This window comes from Lissotriton helveticus, chromosome 3_2 (assembly GCF_964261635.1).
Source record: "Lissotriton helveticus chromosome 3_2, aLisHel1.1, whole genome shotgun sequence".
In the NCBI taxonomy this organism is placed as follows: Eukaryota; Metazoa; Chordata; class Amphibia; order Caudata; family Salamandridae; genus Lissotriton; species Lissotriton helveticus.
In genome coordinates, this window is record NC_136062.1 from 85,006,016 (window position 1) to 85,029,971 (window position 23,956).

General features: G+C 43.2%; 1 protein-coding gene across 1 annotated transcript in view; it reads right to left on the minus strand.

Annotated features, from left to right (window-relative positions):
- Window positions 1-5,936: 5,936 nt before the first annotated feature.
- GNB5 (G protein subunit beta 5) overlaps window positions 5,937-23,956 on the minus strand; it is a 259,462-nt gene continuing 241,442 nt past the window's right edge. The window contains exon 11 of the mRNA XM_078684840.1: window positions 5,937-7,415. Coding sequence (XP_078540966.1) covers window positions 7,404-7,415 — 12 coding nt within the window. The 3' untranslated portion in view covers window positions 5,937-7,403. The remainder of the gene's footprint in view (window positions 7,416-23,956) is intronic.

Sequence of the window (23,956 nt, forward strand, 5' to 3'; positions counted from 1 at the left end):
TGGACTAGTCAGGAAAATCAAGGCACAGGCGAAGAACCTCAGCCCCTTGAGATTCACATCAAAACTGAGGAAGGAGAAGGTCAGACAGGGACAGAACAGGTGTTCGATACACCACCGCTAACACCTGATGCAGATAAGGGAGAGACTAGAAATAGAGTGATAGTTCGAGCAGAAGAAAATCAAGAGATCGAAGTGCTTGAACAGGAACAGATAGGGTTAGAAGAACGAGTTCAGGAAACAGAAACAGAAACAGAGACAATCGAAAGCCAAAAACAAAATATTCCTGAACAAGGCCAGATTAGTAACCAGGCAGAAGAACTTGATGCTAGCCCTGGAACTAGCCAGGTAAGGGAAGAAGAAGAAGAAAGTGAAGAAGAATTGCCACAAGCGAAAGAGAATAAAAGAATAAGAGAAGAAAGTGAAGTCCAAGTACCGACTAAGAGACTAAAGAAAAGAAACAACCTTGAGCCTAGGTTTGTAAAAAGATTGAGGCTGAGGATAAAGACAGTTGAAGAAAACCGTGCAGAAGCAAGAAGAAGTGCTCGGATAGCAGAGCAAGAAGAAGACTCTTCCAAAAGAAGGAGTGAACGAATAAAAAGACAAAACAAAAAGTACAAGTCTCCTGAATGGACACTGGTTTTGGAAGAACTTGAAGATCTTGATATAACTGACGTGAGCGACGGAGAGCCCGTCCCTGAGTACTCAGCTGAAGAAGAAGACGAACCACCGTGAATTTGCACAAAGTAAGCTAATTGTGTAAAGCCAAAAAGAGGGGTTCGAAAGACTCCTTCTGAGCCAAAATGTCTGATTCAACAGTGAATGGTAGACCTAGTTGCAGCCGTTTTAAGACGTGTTGCAAGGTGTGTATATGTAGTGTAGTAGTACTGATAGTTATCTGGATAGGATTAACAATTTTCATTCCCTTTGCTGTAAGTAAAGATACTAACATTGTCCCTACTGAAGTTGTAAATACTGACAATGAGGAGCTAACAACACAGAGTGTAGCACGACATGAAAGAGCTTTAAGACAAACAAAACAGAACTTAGAAGCATCAGATGAGGGAGGACTACATTATCATGGAGTTAAGAACAAGACACACTTAAATGTTTTCGCAAACTTATTAATACACTATGTAGAGACTATGGAAATTGAAGATTGCTATGTCTGCATGAAGCTACCTACTTCTGTGGCTGAAGGCGTGACATACCATCACCTGCCATTGACATATGGAATCTCCTGTAGCATTTTAGCTAGTTTATTTTACAAAAGGGGACCGTTACAGTATTATTATTCTAACAATGACGTGATCTTTTCTGAACTTCCTATACGTGGGAACTTGAATCCTGTACATACCAAAACTGACACCATAAGATATATGGGAGACTACTTTCTGACTATAGGTAACATTGACATAGCAGACGCACACAGAGATAACTTGACTTGTTCTTTGCGTGAGCAGGAAAAGATGTTCCTGAACATGGCAGAGAAAAGGAGAATTAAAATTCAAAAGAAGGCTAATGACGAAAGTCAGAAAAAGCCAAAGTGGGCAGAGAACATGGAAGGCACCTCATCTGGTGGAGCGGGTCCTGCTCTGTTGCTGGATTTTGAAAAGAAAGGCAAGCTATGTCTTCACAGCGAGAAGACTAGCTATTATAATAATGTTTTCATTGGTTCCAGTGAATGCGAACATAATTACAAGGTAATTGGAGGTTGGGGTTTCAAAAATGGGTCAGAGCCTGTGTTTCCTGGAATTTATTATATTTGTGGGGACAAGGCTTATTTCAAATTGCCGGATCACTGGTATGGAAGCTGCTACTGTGGCATTGTCTTCCCGAAAATATACCATGTGAATGGAAAAACTGGAAGCAATGAAGATACTAATGGCTTAGTGCGTAGTAAAAGAGAAAGTATAGGTGAAATTATGGGTAGTATTTTCAGTGCACTGATACCTGGAGTGGGAGTGGTTCTGAACACTCACAGAATTTGCAAATTGTCTACTATAGTAGATGTGCTGTCTACTGAAACAGCTCATGGATTTCTGCTGGTCAATACCGAAATGGTTGCGATCAGATCAATGGTTTTACAGAATCGACTTGCTCTTGACACCTTATTAGCGAAAGAGGGCGGAGTCTGCCGGATGTTGAAGGCGCAACATTGTTGCACTTATATTCCGGATAAAAGTGTACAGATCAAAAGATATGTGAAAAACATTACTAATTTGGCAAAGGAACTCAAACCACTCGAGGTTGATAGTGCCTGGAAGAGACTGGTAGATGGTCTCTCAAATGTAGGTCATTGGCTTGCTAGCATAGGTAAAAGCTTATTATTCAAAATTCTGATGCCAATTGGTATTATAGGTCTTATTATACTTTCCATTTTCTTATGCTGTAAATGCCGCAAGCGCACCAAAAAGCACGAGGTAAATGCAAGAGGAGTGAAACGAAGTGTGGATGAGATTGAATTAGAGGAAGTGAATGATCAGATATACAAAAAGGTGAAGACTTCTCACCCTGCTAAAACTGAGAGAGAAAAGTTAGAACGGTTGCTGGAAGAAATAGAACTTTATAAAGTATGAAAGAAAGTTGGCATCTGGTTCCATTATAATTTGTGATGATAGTAAATATCATCAAAGAGGGGATTGATGAAGCAAAGCTTCGCATATTTTGCGGCTTGCTGAAGTCAAGAACCTCGTTTATGTGTAATAAGGTAACAAAACGTATGTTTTACTAACATTTATTTTTGTTTAGGCAAAGTTCCCGAAGCTTGCCTATGTGTATTTCTAATGAATTTAATCCGTGTTCTTTAATATGGCCGCCGCTTGTATTTTAGTTACTGCGCATGCGTCAGCCACACTCACGTGTCCTGACGCGTCTGCAGAAGTGGAGGGAAAGTTATGCGCATGCGTAATTCATAGCTGTGCTTATCATGTGGTACTGCTCGTGCCACTGCTCTTGTGATTGTGTCAATGTAGCTAACATTTAATGCAATAGTTTTATTTCTTGATGATGAGTTAAAAGTACAAACCCTATGATGTATTTCCATAATGACATTATTATGTATTAACTTGTTTTCGCTTACTTTTCATGTACCGCGGGGAATGGGGGTCCAAACTGATTGGGAGCCATATTGACGGTCTCTTCTGCGCATGACCAGGGAGCATTGAAAGGTGGCCACTTTGGACAGTGGAACTCAGCCAGCTGGCAGCCACAGTCAAGATGCGCCTGGGAAAGCCACCTCTGCGCTACGAGAACGGCGAATGTTGCTCCTCATGTGTTACAATGTTAATTTTCACTCGTATTTCTGCACGGTTCTCATGAGAACCCCAAACCTGCTAGGCGGTACCCAAGTATGTTAATGAAGGCTTCAAGTCTTGTATTGTGATTGGTGTGTTACCCAAATCCTACCTTAGGACCAATCGAAATTGAGGGATTCTGACACTTTGCAACATTGGGGGGTGGTACACTGTCCCCAAACTGTATATCTACCCTGGGTTCACCTAGTGAACCGTCCGACTTGTCTGGTTTAGCTGACCTGTCACTGACCCAACGCACTCAATAGGTGACTGAAGATACAGAGCGCTGCGAAGCACTCTGTCCGAATTTGACCATAGACTAAGGTTCTACTGAGCCTTAAAGTGCTGGCAAGCACTTAGCTGGGAGTTCGCTGACCCAATCGGGGTCTTGATCGATAGCTGCAGAGTGGGTGGAGCGCAGGCGTTGCTTCCGAACTGTGGGTTCCGGTCCTGTCCTGAAGAGGGTCCTGTCCTGAGGGTTTGCTGTCCTGTCCTGAGGGTCCTGTCCTGATTCCTATTCCGAGGGTATCCTGTCCTGTCCTGGGTGTCCATTCTGCACCTGCTGTCCTTTGAGGGTTATCCTTCCTTGAGGGTTTCCTGTCCTTAACTGACCCGTGGCCAGGGTTTGGTTTCCACACCTTTCTAGGTAAATATTGCTCTGAACCTCTTGAAATTCTTGCACCTTCTGAATTTCTAACTTTGCTTTAATAAAGTTCAACATTGCATATGTGATATTTTCCATGCCTTTCTGCAACTATTGAAGGTCATTTATATTTTTCCATAAGTTTATTCCTATGTCTTCTCATTTGTTAGAAATTATATTTTGCATAGCAGTGTGTCATTTCCTGATATGGTCTAGAACGTCATTGCCTAGATTGTTCAAAGGCCCATTCACCTTAAGTGAAGCGTGTTATTCATTATAAGCTCTCCTGTAGTCACCCACACTTAGGCTATCCCTGTTTAGATAATACTGAATTGCATAGTATCTTTTCTCGTTACATTTTATTAGTACTTTGATGATTACTCTGTCATTATTTCTTTATGCCTATATAATTTACGTTATCTTGGTTATTGACTGCCTTATTTTACTGTACCTCATGCAAGAAAATATTGAATTTAGATAAACATTTTAAAACTTCCAGTTGTCCGTGGTCATTTAAAACAGTATTTTGAATGTTATTGGTTGGGTTTGTATTTTGTTGCCTTTCTTTTACAGCTAGCTCCCTGATTCATTGTGGTCATTAGGTACCCGCATCGGTGGATGGTAAGTCGGGTGCACCGAAAATTGGTAGCAGGGAACACACACACATCAACCTGGTAGAGCTCGTGAAGTCACCCGATCGATGTATATGGTGATTTGAAAAGTATATGGGCCCTGAAGCCGGAAACGGCGAAAACTATTGGTCGGGTGGCCTCGCGCGCTCTATCACAGCTACAGGCAATGCTGCTGAATACAATCATACAAACGTTTGGGACTGGGGAATATTACTTGATCTGAAAATATATGATATAGACAGAGTTGGTGCAGAGAATGATTTTGAGAGGGAATATTAAATAGTAAGCTGTGAAATTGGCACTAAGAAAACTCAATAGAGAGAGTTTTGGGTGCAGAGGAAGTCACTGGATGGAAACAACATACACAAATCACAGATGATGATTGCAACCTATTTAGAGCAGACAGGGTTCATGTGTCTTTTCTAAGCAATAATATTACTTATTGGCATTAAGAGATGTTGTGGCACACACTATGAGGGAGTCTTTTTATCGACATGAAGGCTAATGGTGGGGATCATTAGATAGGTAGCAAAAGAGGGACAAAAGGAAGGGGCATGAAAATGTCTTAGGGAGTTTCTTTCCTGGTTGGTAGGATTGGGACAACTTACAAGAGTACTTACAAATCAGATGAACCAGCTCGGGCTGTTGGGGCTGGTGTAAGCAGTGAGCTATGAATCTCTGTCAAGGATGAAAATGGTAAGGGAGCTGAAATATGGGATGCAAAGGAAAGCGAAAGACAGGCAACCCTTTGGATGGGTGGAGGCATTTAGGCATAAGAGATTTAGTTACATTGAGGTCATGGTCAGTAGCGGGAGGTTTAAGGATATCTGCTTATGATTATGATGATTTTATCAATAAGGTGGAGTTAATATTTGTAGGCTAGAAGGTCCTGCCATGGTTTCTTTTCCTATGCACAGAACTGTTCCATTAAAGCAGCCTTTTGTACCAGTCAAGGGTCTGCTGTGATTCAGCACCATTTCAGGTGACCTAGCTCTCCTTATAAAAAAGGCTCAGTAGAAAGCCTTGAAGTCAGTTTTACCTTTACCAAAAATGATGACAATTGACCTTATAGTCCTCTTCTGTGTTTGTGGTGATTTGTAATAGGTATTTCACTCCATAGTTTGAGAGCTATTACTCTCCGGCATGTTCCAACACATCATTTCTGCTTGAGATATGTAAATCGTATACTCTCTGGACTTCAGCCTTTTTAAAGCTTTTTGTGGTTTTATAGCATATAAGTATTGTTGTCGAAATTATTCATCTCCATAAGCCTTACATTAACCACACGCTGAAAGAGTAATATCCACAGAGATTAAAAAAATCATGAGTGCCTATTATTGATTATTAACCATTCTGAAAGTTCATGGGTGAATTAAAAAATATTTGCATATATATTTTTATTCAGATGTGAAGTATTACAAAGCAATCTTTGGGAACAGTCTTCTTTTTATCAACAGTGCCATTCAGAAGAACATTCCACACATGTACAGTTATTCATAGGCGAACTAGAATATAAAAGGAACACAAATACTTTGTAAAAAGCCCCCCTGTGTTTGCACCAGTTGTTCCTATTCTTTGCTGGCATCCTCATATTTCTTTAACTCAATGCACATTTCTTAATAAAGAGGAACATTATTTGCACATAATTATTTAGCGTATAATTAATTTCTGGCACTGCCAGCTGTCTATAATGCTTTAAGTTTCCTGCCACAGTACATCAGTATAGGGCCCGTTTATGTGTGAATTGACTTTGATGTTACCAGTGTGCACCAAGTTTTCATTTAGAATTTGAACTGTTCACTTGTTGTTTATTTCCTACAATTTGTTATTGATTATTTTGAATTTGGCCCCTCATTTGTTTTCTGATTTGGTCCATGTGCAACGGATTATTTCGAAAATCACTTATAGAAATGATAAGCAGTGAAGTACAAGGGATTATTATCAGCGGATTGTCTAGCTCCTTGCTTAATGTATAGGAACCTGGCCATTCCGAACTTTTGTACCGATGTGATAACTGTCTACCGAATAGGGGCTTGGTTTTAAAAATATATACCACAATTTTAAGCGAATATATCAGCTTTATGTTATGCCAAATTCTAAGGAAAAACAACATATTAAGCATTGGAAATGATTGTTTCTACATAATAGAAATAGAAATTAAAATCAAAGCAAAAACATTCACTGCTACAGAGGTTACATTAACAGAACTGCTTGCAATTCATATTCTCACACTGATATTTAATGGAATAAAATAATACTAGTTCAACGCTTAAGTAGAAAGCACAATTCAGGGAACACGTTTATCTTTAATATTAAAAGTGAATATGTTATACAAGTGATATTGTTTCAAAAACGTTGAACTCGTTCAAGAATTGTTCAGTGCTTGCTGTACATGTATAATTTACAATAAAAAGTAATCCAGACCATGCAAAGGATAAATGTGTGTTTCAAAATACTTAAGTTCTAGGATATTAATATGAATTCATAGTTTTTTTTGTGTATTTTGTACATTTGTGTTCAAATCACATTAGAAGGTGTATTTAGATTCCGGATAAAAATGTTTACTATATCTTATTCTACAATTTAAATTTTTCTACTGTGCTTCCCACGTTAGTTAACATTCTTCATCATACAGTTTTTTCTAACTCCAACAAGATGTGATAGCAAAAGCAGTTAAAACATTATCTACTATCATCTTTCCAGTGAATTGTAGAATAAACTTCAATAAAAAGCTTTACATCTTTCTAAAACATACACTACAGCTACACAGTCTGGAATCTGTTTCACACACAGAGGGATCCTTCTTAATCTGCACAGAGGCGTGGAACTCGGTGCTCAGGCCCATATCTGCAAAGTAAACAAAAAAGATGAGCATTAATGTATAACTAGAACTAGTTACCAGTGTTGACTGCTTAGTTATTTCAGGAAAAAGCATTCCATATTCAGCTGTAGGGAAATACTGTTACTTTAATCAATGAAATGGACATATTTAGGAAAGAATTGGTAAATGTAAAAAAGAAGACTTAGGACTTCATTAGGAGTATGGAGGTTTGGTTAATCAGTCACAAATGTGAAGGATATGTTGTCCATCTTATTACAAGTGCATTATATCTTATGGCAGTGTAAAAGGCGGACAGGTGAGACAGTACCAGTATCTCAAACTCTAAATCAGGCCTTTAGTAAACTAAAACTGCTTGATAATTATATAGTCTGCAAACATAGCCTATAAAAGAGCAACTTTCTAGCATGAATATTTAGAGAATTTAACCATATTTCAAGTATTGTTATTAATCAGCCGTGACAGATTTCATGGAGAGAAGCAGGAACTTAGCTTAATCATTCAAGACCCCCAAAGACAGCGAGTTCCTACTAGTAAAGGGGTGTGATGGAATGGTTTCACTAAAGGAATTCCGAAACCAAAAAAAGATGCCTAATCTTTGCATCTGTGTTTATTACTATAATATAAAACAAAAATGATATCTTTAAATTTAAATTATGATTCAGTGGAATAAACTCAGTTCCTGAACATCAAATATTTCCAGCATTAGGGCTGGAATTATTAGTTTGTTTTAAAGATATATAAGCCCCCTGTATAGGGCTTATATTTATTTTCCCAATACAGTTTTTTAATTGTATCCGCAGGGTACAAGTACGCTGAAGTGGGATCCTTCCAATGGGCCACCAGACCAATCTCCTTTAGAGGAGATATAACATGCTGCAACGAAGCCAAGTCAGTGGCCCTCAAAAATGACACTACCTCTGCCATTACATAGGCCTCATTGTGGGAGTTTTTGTGAAATCTTGAAATCTTAACCACTTAAGTACAGGGCTACCTGCAATTTTGTCCGAGATCAAATTTAGGCCGAGCTCCAAAAAAAAACCAACAAGTAATGATCTTAATTTGTATTTTATTTTAAAAGCTGGAACTAGCACTATGGTCCCATAATACTGTACCTTATGCAGGAACTGGTTCAGGTTTCGTCTTGCAAATGTGCAAGATAGTACTAATTGCTTACCCTCCTAATCTTGCATTTCATCTCAAAACAGCAGCTTTGGCCTGTTCTAGGTTTAAAGAGAGCTTTGTCTGTTTGCTTAATCCATGAAGAACGATCATAGCGCACTTCCAGATAATTAAAGTATTTTTCTCTTTCTACTTGTTGACTATGGACCTGGAAGCCATTCAAAAGGCTGTTAGTTACATTGAGACTCAAGCATTTTTTTGTTGCAATATTTTATAATTCACTGATCAACTGATGCGTTGTATTCTTTGTCATGGCCAAAATAACATCATCATCTGCTTACAATAAGAGGGATAATCTTTGATCACTGATGTGAACAGAAAAAAAGAAACACTAAATGGGCCTTCCGAAGAGTTCTTCACTCCTACTTCAAAGTAATAGAAGTCGGTGGGGGTATTTACAAGAACTCTCATGTAATGCGTTCTTCCATGTTTGAGAATGATAGCAGGGCTTGTAGATTATAGGCAGTTTAACAGTGTGCATTATGATGCACACACATCAATACATTTGATTCTGTACCCATCTTGGAATGGATTCATACATGTGTGCACATTGGTGGCCATCTTGGAATGGCTTTCTTCGAATAGAAAACCCATTCCAGCATGGCCAGTCATGCGCGGGCATGCATGCAAATGTGTCATGACACATGTTTGCATTCTGGGACTTATAGTTTTGTTTATCCCCAAAACCAGACCTAAATGTCCCAGACTGGAAATAAACCTGGACTGTAGAAGCTGTTCATCCATGGACATGGGAAACTTGGCAGGACTTCTGCCTCTGTTGTGAGAATTTATGCTACTCCCGTTAGGGGCCCTGTGCCAAACAGAACCTTTGATTTCAGTTGCACTATCCAGGTGTTAACTTCTGAAGATCAGGACATGTACCGTCCCTTTTCTGTAAGAAAATGACTAGCTAATGAAACCGGCTCTCTTCTGAAGACCTCCAGCAGTGGTTCAGCTGTGTAAGAAAGTTTCTAATTTGAACAAACACTGGCAAAGCCAATAGGTCTGACTTTAATGTGCTAATGCACCACTTTCAAAATGCCGTTTGCATGCGGTAAATGCACAATTGCTGTATATCACATTAAAGCTTGCCGTATTGCTTTGCCAATGCTGAGGTAAATAGCATTAGCAAAACAATGTTTCAGACAGGATAGATTTCTGTATAGAATGTACACAGGACATAAAGCTTGAATGTGACACAAAACATTATGACTGAATGTACTTTTCAGATGTAAAATAGTCCCTTAAGAATGAGGTGAGAGAAAAGTACTCTCGGTGGACCAACGCCCAATTAACGTACCTGTTACAAAACTGGTAGCATTACGCCTTTCTGGCTGATGTGATGTCATGGCAGACCTAACAACTCAAAAAACTGTCTATCCCATGTTAGCATTCATTCATTTTAACACAGGCTTATTGTAACTAGTAAAAATGTCAATCAGGTAATTTGGGAATTGTGTAAAATGACTGCTTATCATTCCCCAACAGACTACAATTAAGTTTTTGTTTCGCTTCACTGGTAGCTGACAATCCCAGTGGCATAGTGATGCTGGTGTGTCACCAGCAGGATTCTAATTGTGAGACATCGATACCACCCATGCTGAGGTTGTATTAAACCTGCACAGCCATATCTTACACTGGCTATAAAAGGAACAAAACAACAAGCTAAAGATCTGGCTGGGATATTCAGCTTTGGGTCAATTATATGCTTTTGCTGTCTTGGAGAGAAAAAGAACATTTTTGAGATTGCTGTGGTTAAAATTTTACCCTGACCGCTTCGAAAGCAAACTCGATTTACTGCTGATTGTGTTAAAAAGCTGACAGCGCAGATCCCAGACGAAAGCTGCAGCCAAAAATCTCATTACTGTGGAGTCCTTAAGAAATGTTGAGTTCTTTTGACTGCTTGCGTCAGTTCCTCTGGGTTCTAGCTTTCCACCACCACACCACGAGAACCCATTCCTTTCTGTAAATATACAACTCTTTGCACTTCCCAGTCCTTAACCACATGAATGCTTATGGTATTCCCCTCCTGTGCTGAGAATTGTATATTCCCTTTATTCATGACGAGCTGGGCTCGTCATGAGCGTGCGAGGAGGCTACCTCATGACGAGCCCAGCTCGTCATGAGCGTCGATGGGGTTAATGCAACCCATCTGGGAAGTGCCAGCACTAAAATCAGCTTGTGTGGCTTAAAGGAGAGGAAGATGTGAAATTAGTAGCCATCCTCTGCCTCCGCTTTACAGAGCACTCTGACAGTAACTTCTCACCATTGCCCCAAACAAAGCAAAATACAGGCTTTTGGCTGATTCATACATAGTGCTCGGCCCAGCCAGGGGCTGCTTGTCTGTAGCTATTGCACAGTAAGCATAGTTAATTCCTAAGGCTGGGTGACTGTGGCTATGCAGTGCTCAACAGCTTTCATCCACTGATGGCCAGTGACTCAGTACTCAGCAGCATAGTTTATCTCCAACCTGAGAAAAAGTGAACATGTCTCAGCCGCTAGAACGTCAATTCACTGGATACCTGTGACACACATGATTTACTTTAGGACCACCCACAAGCTGTCCAGCATTTTCAAAATCTTACTTAGGGGCTTTACTTGAAACTTTATTTTTGATGTTCACATAGCAAAAGTGACTACACATGTTCCGCAAGGCAACCAGAAAGGTCTGCCGCCCTGAACCTCCTATAACAATCAATCAATCAATCAATCAATCAATGTATTTATAGAGCGCGCTATTCACCCGTGAGGGTCTCAAGGCGCTAAGGGGGTGGGGTGGGGTGGGGTGGGGGGGAGTGCTGCTACTAATCGAACAGCCAGGTCTTGAGAAGTCTTCTGATGGTCAGCAGGTCCTGGGTCTGTCGCAGGTGGTTGGGAAGGGTGTTCCATGTCTTGGCGGCGAGGTGGGAGAATGATCTGCCGTCAGTGGTCGTTAGGTGGATGCGTGGAATGGTGACGAGGGCGAGGTCAGCAGAGCGGAGTTGCTGGTTCGGGGTGTAGAAGGTGAGTTGTTTGTTGAGGTATGCTTGTCTGTCTTTGTGGAGTGATTTGTGAGCGTGGGTGAGGAGCTTGAAGGTGATCCTCTTGTTGATGGGGAGCCAGTGCAGGTCGCTCAGGTGGGCACTGATGTGGCTGCGGCACGAGATGTCGAGGATGAGCTGTGTGGAGGCGTTCTGTATGCGTTCAATTATTTTCTGGAGTTTGGCCGTGGTTCTCGCGTAGATGGGCGTTGCCGTAGTCCAGCCTGCTGCTGACGAGGGCTTGGCTGACCGTCCTTCTGGTTCCAGTGGGGATCCATCTGTAGATCTTGCAAAGCATGCGGAGGGCGTTGAAGCAGGAGGAAGAGACAGCATTGACTTGCTGGGCCATAGAAAGTGTTGAGTGCCGGATGGACCCAAGGTTGCGTGCGTGATTGGTGGGTGACGGTGTAGCTCCCAGAATTGCCGGCCAGGCCACCAGGACTCGCCCCAGGCGGAGGGGCTGGCGCCGAGGATGAGGACCTCCATCTTGTCAGAGTTCAGTTTCAGGTGATAGGTCTTCATTCATTCTGCAACGGCCTTCATTCCTTTGTGGAAGTTGGTTTTGGCGGTGGCCGGGTCCTTGGTGAGGGAGAGGATCAGCTGGGTGTCGTCGGCGTATGAGATGATGTTGAGGTCGTGTGATCGGACGATGTTGGCAAGCGGTGCCAAGTAGACGTTGAAAAGGGTCGGGCTGGGGGATGATCCTTGGGTTACGCCGCACGTGATTTTGGTGGCTTCAGATCGGAATGGGGTGAGGTTGGACTCTCTGGGTTCTGCCGGTGAGGAAGGAGGAGATCCAGTCCAGGGTTTTGTCACCAAATACATGATCTAAAATGTGTCAATGCCACTGTGTTTAAAATGCCAAAATACATCACCGATTTCACAAAAGGTCCAATCCAACATTGTATGTTACTGTAATTTGTTTTTCGTAAATCATACTGACTCTACAGGATAACATACTAGGAGAAAGGGAAGAAAGGGAGAGATCTACGGCCGCTCCAACATTGAATGCCATTATCGCCATATGAATTTATGATTTATGATATTTTACTGCCTCGCTGCTTATATCCTGAAGAATCTTCTTCATTGGCAGGCCAGATGGAATTTAAGATCAATAAGTAGACGGCTTGAGCTGAAAGGAACTGTCCAAGAGTGACAGTGATGTTCAAATTGGACACCAAAGAAACATGAAGAACTTCTGTAGAAGATAAGGTGCCCAAGAAACACAGCCTCTTCTTTACTAGAAGACAAAGGAGGGACTCAAGGACCCCTAAAGATACGGTCGAATTGTAAGGTAGTGCAAAGAGCAGAAATAGTACTAGCTGTTTCGCAAGTGATATGTACATCTTTTAGCGCAGGAGTTCAGGTGTGGAAAGTGTTAGACTTTTGACTGGGAGTTATAAAGAGAAAATACGTTTTTGAAATACTGAATTTGAATTGCTTTCACATAAAATATTGCTGAATGCAAATGAGATTCTACATTAGTAATATATATAAATATATATATATATATATATATATATATATATATGCACACACACACAAACACACACACACACATGGCATATGATCAAGGCAGTCAGCCGAAATGCGTCATGCCAACAGTGCCTAAATAAACGCATTCTTCCTGAAATCCCCCACTGTGTCCCACCCGTTTCTTTTTGCGAAGGAAACTTCGCAAAAAGAATGAAAAGGAATCTCCATGTGGATATTTTGAGCTCTAGCCCCGGGCGTGCTTGGGGGACTCGCCTGTCAAGAGGCCAGAGCATCAAGGGCAAGGGCCTTCAGCTCTATTTGTACGTTTCCAAGGGATTGGATATGCTTTGGCCTCCGCATTCAAGGACAGCGAAGTATTGCTGTGAAGTAACACGGTCTGTGACTGCACGGAGAGACCAGCTTACAACAGCGGATTCTACGGTACCACAAGACTTGGTTGATGCGGTATGGCGTAGGGGACCCAGGAGAAGAGTTATTTTAGCAGTGACAGCAGGACATTTCAATTTGCACGCATTCACGTCTTTTAATCCTACCAGCACTCACCATGACTTTTCACAAAGTCGACTGAAATCGTAGTCCTGTCCAGCCAAGATGGTGCAGTCTGGGACCTGCAGTCCGCCGATGATGACTGCAGTGACGTTTCACGCAATTCGACTCAGCTGGGCTTCCACCAATGGGAGCATGATTGCTTATTAAAGAACGGACTGATGCAGACTACTGGGGAACACGGGATATGATTAAGGCATTCAGCAGAAATGGGTCATGCCGACAGTGCTGAAATAAATGCATTATTCCTTGAATACCCCGCTGTGTCCCTCCGGTTTCTTTTTGCGAAGGAATCTCCATGGGGATATTTTGTGCGTTAGCCCCGGGTGCGCTAGGGGGACCCGCCTGTCAAGAGGCCAGAGCATCAAGGGCCTTCAGCTCTATTTGTACGTTTCCAAGGGAATGGATATGATTTGGCCCTAGCATTCAAGGCCAGCAGAGTACTGCTGTTAAGTAACACAGTCTGTGACTGCACGGAGAGACCAGTTCACAACAGCGGATTCTCCGGTACCGTAGGACTTGGTTGATGTGGTATGGCATAGGGGGACCCAGGAGAAGAGTTATTTTAGCAGTGACACCAGAAATTTCAATGTGCACGCATTCACGTCTTTTAATCCTACCAGCACTCACCATGAGTTTTCACTCTTGATCACAGGCAGAATGGCGGCATTATGGAGTAGCAGCAATTTCCAGTGATTAAATCCCTTTGGTGGGATCTCGCAGGTGAGTAACTTCACGTGGTGCACTATGGGCATTGTATTGCTGCTTTACCTTCGTTTTTGCCCTCTGGTGGGGTTCCTTGACCCCCACCAGAGGGCAACCAAATCAAAGCTCTGTATAAGCGTCCTTCAGTGTAGTGCTCTTTTGTCTTTTGGGCAAACTTTGGAAACACATTAACGGCTGTCCCAGCGTGAAAGTAAGCACAGCCATTGAAATAAAAAATGGAGCCGTTGGGGCACAGAACTGCTCGAAGCCCCAGTTGCGGTCACAGAAGAATCGTAAATTAAGCTGTTTTCAGAGGTCAGAAACCCACCAGAGGGAATAATTAAAATGAAGAAATGTGGCAAATCACGGAAACCCACTAGAGGGCAAAAACGAAGGTAAAGCAGCACTACAATGCCCATAGTGCACCTCCTGAAGTTACTCACCTAACTCAGCTAACTACTCCTCCTGTTACCTCCAGTAAATTGCACACAGTGGGATTGCTAAGAGGTGTTTCGGAGGCCACGCTCACCTTTCTCTACCACTCTGGAAACGCGACTGGTATGTTATAGTTAGAAATTAGCATTTAAAAAACCTTTGAAATTCACTGAAAAAAACATAGGTTTCAGGGACGTTATAGTTAGAAATTAGCATTTAAAAAACATTAGAAATTCACTGAAAAAACCATCAGTGATATATATATATATATATATATATATATATATATATATATATATATATATGTATGTATATATAGATATATACATATATATCTATATATACATACATATATATATATCCTGAAACTCTGTGTATTCGTCAAAGCAGTAAGCCTGCCCCAAACAACACAGACCTGGACTCCAGTGCAATTTTATTTGATAATTAAATGCGTGCCAGTAGCCATGGTATATATATATATATATATATATATATATATATATATATATATATATATATATATATATATATATATATATATATATATATCCAAAAAACTCACTTCAAAGAAACGAGCAGAGGACACAGCGGGGAATCTTTCAGCGGTCATTTATTCACCATTTTAAAGTAAGGCATAATGCATTTCGGCGTGGGCCTTCATCAGATGCCAGGTTACTCTGGGATGTACTCGCTCCCTCATTTAAATGTCAAAAAGCACTCCCATTGGTTGGAGTGAAGCAGGCTCCGTTCTTGATTACTTTCAGCTGTGGTCCGGCTCATCAAGGACTCCAATTCCCAGCTTGCATCATTCGGGTAAGTGTCAATAGCGGAGCTGTATTATGCTCATGTGAGCGCTGCTGTGCATGACTGAAGAGGGAGATGGCTAGTAGTAGCCGAGTGAATCCCGCATTGCAGGTGTTGGTTGCCGCCTCAAGTCCCCAACGCCTCAACCATAAGTCCAGCACCAAACCGGGCCGTGACACGGAGATACCGTGATCCCGCGTCCCCGTGCAGTCACGGACTGCTATATATTAGAATACAGGAGAGTTAAGGTTTACATACAGCTGTGTATCATCTGTGTACTGGTAAGAGGAAATATTAAGTTAGGGCTTCAGTTTATAATTTGAAACAAATGTCCGATAAAATGGAATTTGCGAAACAGCACTTGTCCTATAAGCAGGATCTAAACCAATTTAGTACATTCCGATCTTGTTCTCGAGTGTGTCAATTAAGTTGCTGTGGTTGTTCAATCTTGTAAAATAAGCAGGCATTGATGACTTTCTATGAAGTGCCTTAGTATGTTGTGATTGATTTGAGGGGAGACAGTCTCAGAACTATGCCTAACTCTCAAGCCTGAATGGTGAGGTCCAGGTAAGTCATAATTTGGTATGCTATCCTGAATATCTAAACATTTTCCAATAATTGTAGCAAGAAATAAGGACCCAATTTAGAATTTGGCAGCCAGCCCGCCCATATGCCTAGGTGCACTGCCCTGGACTACCACCAGCCTTATTAAGAGATCAGCTCTGTCCCAGCAGTGATCTGTGTGCCTTTAAAAAAAACAGTGATTCCTCTGAAGGCACTGCTAGCTTGGTGCATGGTTGCTATCATTCCAGCGACTGCACACCAAACTCTTTTTGCTTTTTGTAAACATAGTCTCAAAGCAGGAAATTGTATTGAAAAACAAAAAAACTTATGATATCTGGGGGTCCTTTTGTTCTGTCCAGTATCACTAGGTCTTACATGGAAGTGATGGATAGAAAACAATATATATCAGACCACCTGCTCCAAATCAGGTAGGCCTACTTTTGTTGCCTGTTGGGGTAACCTTTCTGACTACAAAGCCAGTGAGGGCACTGCTGTCAGAAGAATGATGGGCTGCCCAACTCAAAATAGCACGTAGGACCGCAGGTTTGACGGACTGGATACTCTGCCAAACTGTAAACGGGCCTTAAGTCTTTTAGATGGGCTTGTAGTTTAAATTACTTTGGAGTAGAGGTGGGATTTGTTTAGAGCAGTTTTATGTAACTTGTTTTTAGATATTTAAGTACAAATATATTTTGGAGAGACGCATTTTCCTGCAAGTACACCTATGTTAATAATGACTGGAACAGTTCTGTGGTTAAAGGTAGAAGATTGCCACCCATGAATGCTGAGGACTTGGCCTCAGCAGTTATTTTTATGCACCATTGTTCGGAAACTGGAGTGATGTCACTGCTAAGTGGTAACACTTTGTTTATTTATGATCAAAATATTGGAGGTAGGGAATTCATCACTATTTTTTTATCATGTAACAAAAAAGATGTAAATTCCTTGATTTTCCTTTTTCAGGTCCCTTGAGGATGCCAGAGTTCTCACGTTTCAAAGCTTTATGGGCAAGTGTCTCACTGAGTCAAGATTGTTTCTGTTGCATTCTGAGATTTGTAGTCCTGTTGCTAACTCTATGAAATCAGAACTACAAGTCCCAGAACACAAATTAAAAGCCTGCATGGAAGAGTATCCAATGCCTGGACCTGAGAAACCTAGGAGCTCTTGTATATGATGGTTAATAATTACGAACGCTTTTTGGAACTGTTTTTTGCTTTGTTTATCTGTGAATGTACACAAGATTCCTTGGTTGCATGGCAGTGCTTGTTATATATATTTCTCCCCTTTACTATTTCATTTAGGGAGGTTTTAGGGAGGTTTTATTATTAATAATAATCATAATAATAATATTAATAATTATAATAATCTATATTCAGCAGTTAAAAACAGCCATAAAAGAAAACAATTTAAAAACAGCATCAAGTTCATTAAGTGACTACAGAGCAAACAGATGTGCAAAATGTCAAAATTCTCTTATAGGGCACTTAGAAATATTCAATAGTCTTTAAAAACATCATGTTCAGAGGATATTAAACAGGCTACGTCAACACATACATACGAAAGTTAAGACCATAGAAGAGTCTATAAAAATAGTCAATAATTCAATACATGTATGACAGCATGTCAATGCACAATGTCGCTGCTTCAATTGCCTCTGGTGTTTTTTGACCTAAATGCTGATCTCAAAAAGCTAATTACACAAAAGAGTGTAAGCATTAGGTAATAGTTGTAGATACACTAAAGCTACACAGGCATGCCTAAATCTCGCTTTTTTTAAAAGCCTTTTAAAAAACAATCGTCTGGGACACATAAAATATTTACAAAGAAAAACAAAATGTAGGGTATCCTGTGGAGACCTATTGTCGCAGTCACATGGACCCCTGTCTTCTAAGTGTTGGACAAACCCTGGAGGGAAAGCCAGTAAGTGATGAAGCTGATTCAGCCTAAAACAAGTGATTAAAAATCTATCATGTGCGCTTGTTAAAATCGATAAATAAGCCCTGCACAGACAATACTAAGGTGTGTGCTCTGACTACGGGTTTTTTAAGCTCCTTGTCTTCTTGGTAGGCTACAATAAAATTAAAAAACAACTCTTAAATATTCTATGGCTTCATGTTCTCATAATTAGAGAACATGTCTGCTTTACCTAAGGCAGTGAGGGTATCCTTGATGTATCTTAACCATGGTATTTTTAACGGATGGTAAAGTGAGAGGCGGTCGTCCAGAATTACTAGAGTATTAAAACCTGCCTCTTCCTTTGACCATATCTTCACCCAACATAACAGCGGTTATACGGCCACCATATCCGTGATATACTTGGCCCCTAATTCTTTGTGTATTGAGTATGATGGGGTATCCTGGGGGACCTTCAAAATACGCCTAAAATATGTATTTTCTGCAACTTGTAAATTGTTAGCAGCCATGTAACCCCATACCTCACTCCCATAAAGGGCCTTAGAGATACAATAAGAATGTATCCACAGTTACCATGTCCCCAGCCTATGAGCATAATTTGTGATAGCACCCGTAGATCTGTTCATTTTTAAAAGTTTCCCCTCCTGCAGTTCTTTACAATTAAGCTTATCATTGAAAAAAATACCCAGGTAAGAAAAGGCCAGAACCTTCGCTATACTATGTGCACCTACTTTGTATGTGTTATGCCTGCTGGCCTTCTTTTTTTTTTTTTTTTTTTTTTTTTTATTAAAAACTTTTATTGAGCAATTAAAATAAAAAGTACAAGGATGGGCCTACAACCACACGGGCTGGCCGCTAATAGCAACGCACAACATAAGAAGCAAACGAACACTTCCGTGGCCAGGCACAAATCAGATATCAAGTATTGCTCAAACCATAGGACAGGACATAACATTTTTTTGTTTTTTCAAACATAGAAACAACTAACTCCAAACAAGGCGAATGCACAATAATGAAAGTCAGCCCAGAAGGCGGAGGGGAAAGCCACTAATCAGGAAGACGAAAGCACAGTCAATGGGACTCGGCAAGGCCGGGGGGGGGGGGACAGCGGGGAGGACAGGAAAATCTTAGAACAGTATGAAAATTTCGGGAACGCCAGCCTAGGGAGATAGGGTAACATCGGGAGTGTCAACCAAGGGAGGGGTACAGATGTCACCACGATATTCGTTCCACTGACTCCAAATCTTCGTCCACGCCCTGGGTCTGCCCCAGTCCATGTTATCTTCCCACACCGAGACCTCGGGAGGTCTGGAAGCGCCCCAGAGTTGCGCAATGTCCCGTTTCGCGATCATGTATCCCAAGGTCGCCCATCGGGTCTGAGCCACAGAACAGTCGGTGGGTTCCCACACATTCAACAGGCATCGTCGGGCCTCGGGCCGCAGGGCAATACCAGTCACAGCAGTCATCACCGCAAGCACATCAGTCCAATAGGCTGCCACCACTGGGCACTCCCAAAGAATATGCAGAAATGTAGCACTCATCCCACAACCACGTTTGCATAAACCATCCGGGGAAAAACCCATTGCTACCAGACGCGGACCAGTTACATACACCCGGTGGAGGATCTTAAGTTGAACCAAGCGAAGACGGGCTGGGATGGCGACCTCTTTCGGAGAAGAGAGTGCCGACTGCCAATCCTCGTCATCTAAGTCCAACCCGTCCCCGACCCAAACCTCCCTAAGTCGGACCAGTAAGTCAGCGTGATTATTAATCAGTTTCTTGTAAATCAGGGAGATAGTGCTATCGGGCAGGTGTCCATCCAGAATGCGGTCCTCAAGGGGGGAGGACTCGGGCAGTGGCACATCAGGAGTCAGAACTGAGGCCAGGGCATGCCGGACCTGCAGATACCGAAAAAACTCTCTGTCACTCAAGTCATACTCGGCCTTAAGGGCCTGGAAAGACTTCACTCCACCCTTCACACAGACATCACCCACTTTACATATCCCAATCATATCCCAGCGGTCAAAGCCCTTAGAGGACCAGAGACATCCCAAACGTTCGGAAGCATAAAGCGGAGTAGCCATTGTCAGTCGATTCTCCCATCCCAAACTCACATTCGCGGCGCGCCACACATTGACTGCGATCCTGGACGGGCCCGTAAGATGGCGCCCGGCCGATCTGGAATAAAGCGCTCTATTAAAATCCCCTCCCGGCAGCTGGAGTCTATCCATCTCAAAAGCCGGATCGCGACCCGGGGAATACATTGCGTGGTTAATGGCAGACAGCTGGGTGGCCCAATAATATCTCTTGAAATCGGGGAGCGCCATGCCCCCGTCGTACCAAGGGATGGTAAGTTTCGCCAGGGCAATACGTGGACGCCCGTCCCAGATCAGTTGTCTTTGAAGACTCTCGATCTCTCGGAAATAGGTAGCAGGAACGTCGTCAAAAGAGTTTTGAAGTGCGTATAGGAATCGTGGCAAAGACATCATTTTAAAAAGGGCAGCCCTGCCCAGAGGAGACAGGGGTAGCTTACGCCAGAGGGCCACGTCCAGTCGCAGTCTAAGAAGCGGGGGGAGGAGATTACGCTCGAACCGGAGTGAAGAGTCCAGTGAAATAAAGATCCCCAAATACTTGAAGCCAGATTGGACAACCTGGATAGGAAATCTGTCTGGCAAGGGGGGCAACACACCTGAAAGAACATACACACAAGACTTAGCCCAATTAATAACCAGACCTGAGTTAGCACCAAACGAAGTAAGAACGTCAAATAATACATTTAAAGATTTACGCGGGGAAGTAAGATACAGAAGAATGTCATCCGCGTAAAGCGAGACGCGGTCTTCAAAATCCGGTGACCAACGGATCCCTTTGAGTGAAGGTTCCCATCGAAGCCACGCAGCTAACGGTTCCAGGGCGAGCGCGAAAAGCAACGGAGACAAGGGGCATCCCTGACGGGTCCCTCTACCAAGGCAGAAGGGGACAGAAACCCGACCATTTACCACCACCTGTGCCAAGGGTTCGGCGTATAACAACTTCACCCAACCAATAAACTCAGGTCCGAAACCAAATTTCTCAAGAGCTGCCCAAAGATAGGGCCACTCCACCGTATCAAAGGCCATCGAGGCGTCCAACGAAGCCAAAATGGCCGGCTCCGTCAGAAGCCCCGCCCTCGCAACAGCTCCGTGGAGACGACGTAGGTTAAGAGCTGTGTTGCGATGCGGGATAAATCCGGATTGATCCGGATGAACCAAGCTACCAATGACCGTCAAGAGGCGGGTAGCCAGAAGCTTAGCCAGAACCTTGGGTTCAACATTCAACAGGGAAATGGGCCTATAAGACGAACAAAGGTCCCGAGGTTTACCTTCTTTGGGAATAACAACAATCGTAGCCAGACGCTGATCATATGGGAGAATACCCCGCTCCCGGGATTCCAAAAACATAGTGCGAAGATAGGGCGCCAGCTTATCAGGACGTAGCTTGTACAATTCAATAGGCAATCCATTCGGGCCCAAAGCTTTGCCCGAACGGAGTGAGCGAATAGCCGTCACTATCTCGTCCGTAGTGAAAGGGGACTCCAAAGAAACTCGGTCTAAATCGGAAACACTGGGCAGAGCTATATCACGCAACAAAAGGCGAGAGTCATCAACATCCCGTGCAGACATAGGGGAATAAACCACACGAAAATAGTCCGCAAAACATTCAACTATTCCAACCATGTCAGTCACTCTCACACCATTCAGAGTCTGAATCACAGGCACCACACTATTCGCCCTCTCCTTCTTATCCAGCCATGCCAGCAATTTACCCGCTTTGTCCCCCACATCATACAAACGACCCTGTTGCTCCCGAAACATCAATTTAGCCGCATCTGTAACCAAAGACCTATAGGCAAATTGTTTCAGACCCAGGGCGTGGAGTTTACCAGGTGTGACATTCGACTCCAGGTCAGCCTCTATCTCTGCAATCTCCCTCTCAAGGTCCACCACCTCCCGATCCCTCGCCTTTTTAGATTCAACAATAAGGGAAAGGGCCTGCCCGCGAATCACTGTCTTAAAGGCCTCCCACAGGGATACCGCCGATGAGACGGACCCCTCGTTGTCTAGGAAATAATTGTCCAAAGACTTAATCAAGAGACCGCGGGTCTCGGGGGAGGTGAGGTACCATGGGTTAATAGGAGCCACATGGCCCGCCGCCTCCACCCCCACCTCAAAACAAAGCCAGAGCGGTGAATGATCAGAGATGCCCCGGGGGAGGTGTCTAATCTCGCGAACCGCCGGCGACTGCGCCGCAGGCATCAGGAAATAATCCAGTCTAGACAAACTCCCATGGGCCCCAGAATGAAAAGTGTATTGAAGCTGAGTAGGATGCATAAGCCTCCAACAATCCACCAAGCCAAACGTATCCAGAAACCCACCCAGCCACTGTTGGGCCGAAGGAGTATCCCTAGGGGGGTGACGATCGTGTAGACCGGAGAACACTGAATTAAAGTCCCCCGCTATAAAAAGAGTACTATCAGGGAGGTTCAACAACACCCGGCCCAAATCGGAAAAAGTAGAGGTCTGTAGACCGGGGGGCACATAGACGGCAAACAAGGAAAGGGTCCGACCCTCATAGCGTCCCACGAGGACGGCGTAACGCCCCCGATCATCAAGGATCACATCATCAATAGCCAGGGAGAGGGAAGCCCGAACAAGGATACCCACCCCCCTGGAACCCGTGGTAAACCCCGAATGTGCGGCGAGGCGATAGCCCCACCTATTCATTGCACGACATGTATTGCCCACCAAATGAGTCTCCTGTAGAAAAACAATATCCGGAGACAAACGTCGTAGACATCGCAACACCACACCTCGCTTAATACGATCCCCCAGACCATTGACATTCCACGAAATAAACCTCAACCCGCTACCCCCCATCCCACACAGCAACGCCGAAACACCCCCTCAATGAGCATGACATCAAAAACATCAGTAGCAAGATAGAATTGCCTTGATAAAACAAAACACAAACTTCAAACATCCCTTCCACCCACCCCCCAACGATCAAGGAAACACCCCCCACCCTGCACCCCTGCAAGAAGCTAAAAAGCCACCCCAACATGCAGTGTGCCTGTCGCCCAAGAACCCCCATTCTACAAAAAGACCCCGGAGGAGGAAAGGCCCTGACCCACCCGCCACCCCGATCAAGACAACTAACGAGGAGAACACACAGACAGTAGAGGCACTTAGGCATAAAATCCCAGAAGAAGTTACTCTACACGAAGACCCGGGCATAGACAAGTACAGGGGTGAGGAATTCATATCTCCCGACGCCCGAGACATGTTGTTTTCTGTCAAGGGCAAGAAGATTTAATGTGTATTTTGCCCGACGGACAACTAGATATTTACTAACCATAAGCAGGATAAAGCTCTTGTGCTCACAGCCAGTCACAAAGGCATAATGAAATGCAATCACCATGGGAAAAGCATCACGACCTGTAATAGACTAGAAACCCAATATTTTAGCCTGGTATTGGCCAAAGAAATATTTAAACCCATTATGCAGGAAACTGCGTTCTTGCTGCGAGGGTGTGTTTAGGGCCAGACAATGTGTTGCTATTGGCCGCGAGGCGCCACGCACTGTTTGTGAGGCTGTGAAGGAGGGAAAAGACAATCCAGTTTCTAAGAATACATCTTCAGAAGCAGCTGGTACGAGGTTGGGGGGCTGGGAGGGGTTCTCGCCACACCTAATCTCTTTGCTCTCCCCTGTAATGTTTATGACCAAGTCACCTGCGGGCCTCTCTTGTGGCAGCTTGCTCCTGGTTCTGACGTCTGTTCCCCTGCCCGGGCTATTAGTTCCCCCAGGGCCTCTGATACCTGCCCTCGTTCGTCCTTCTGTTTGTG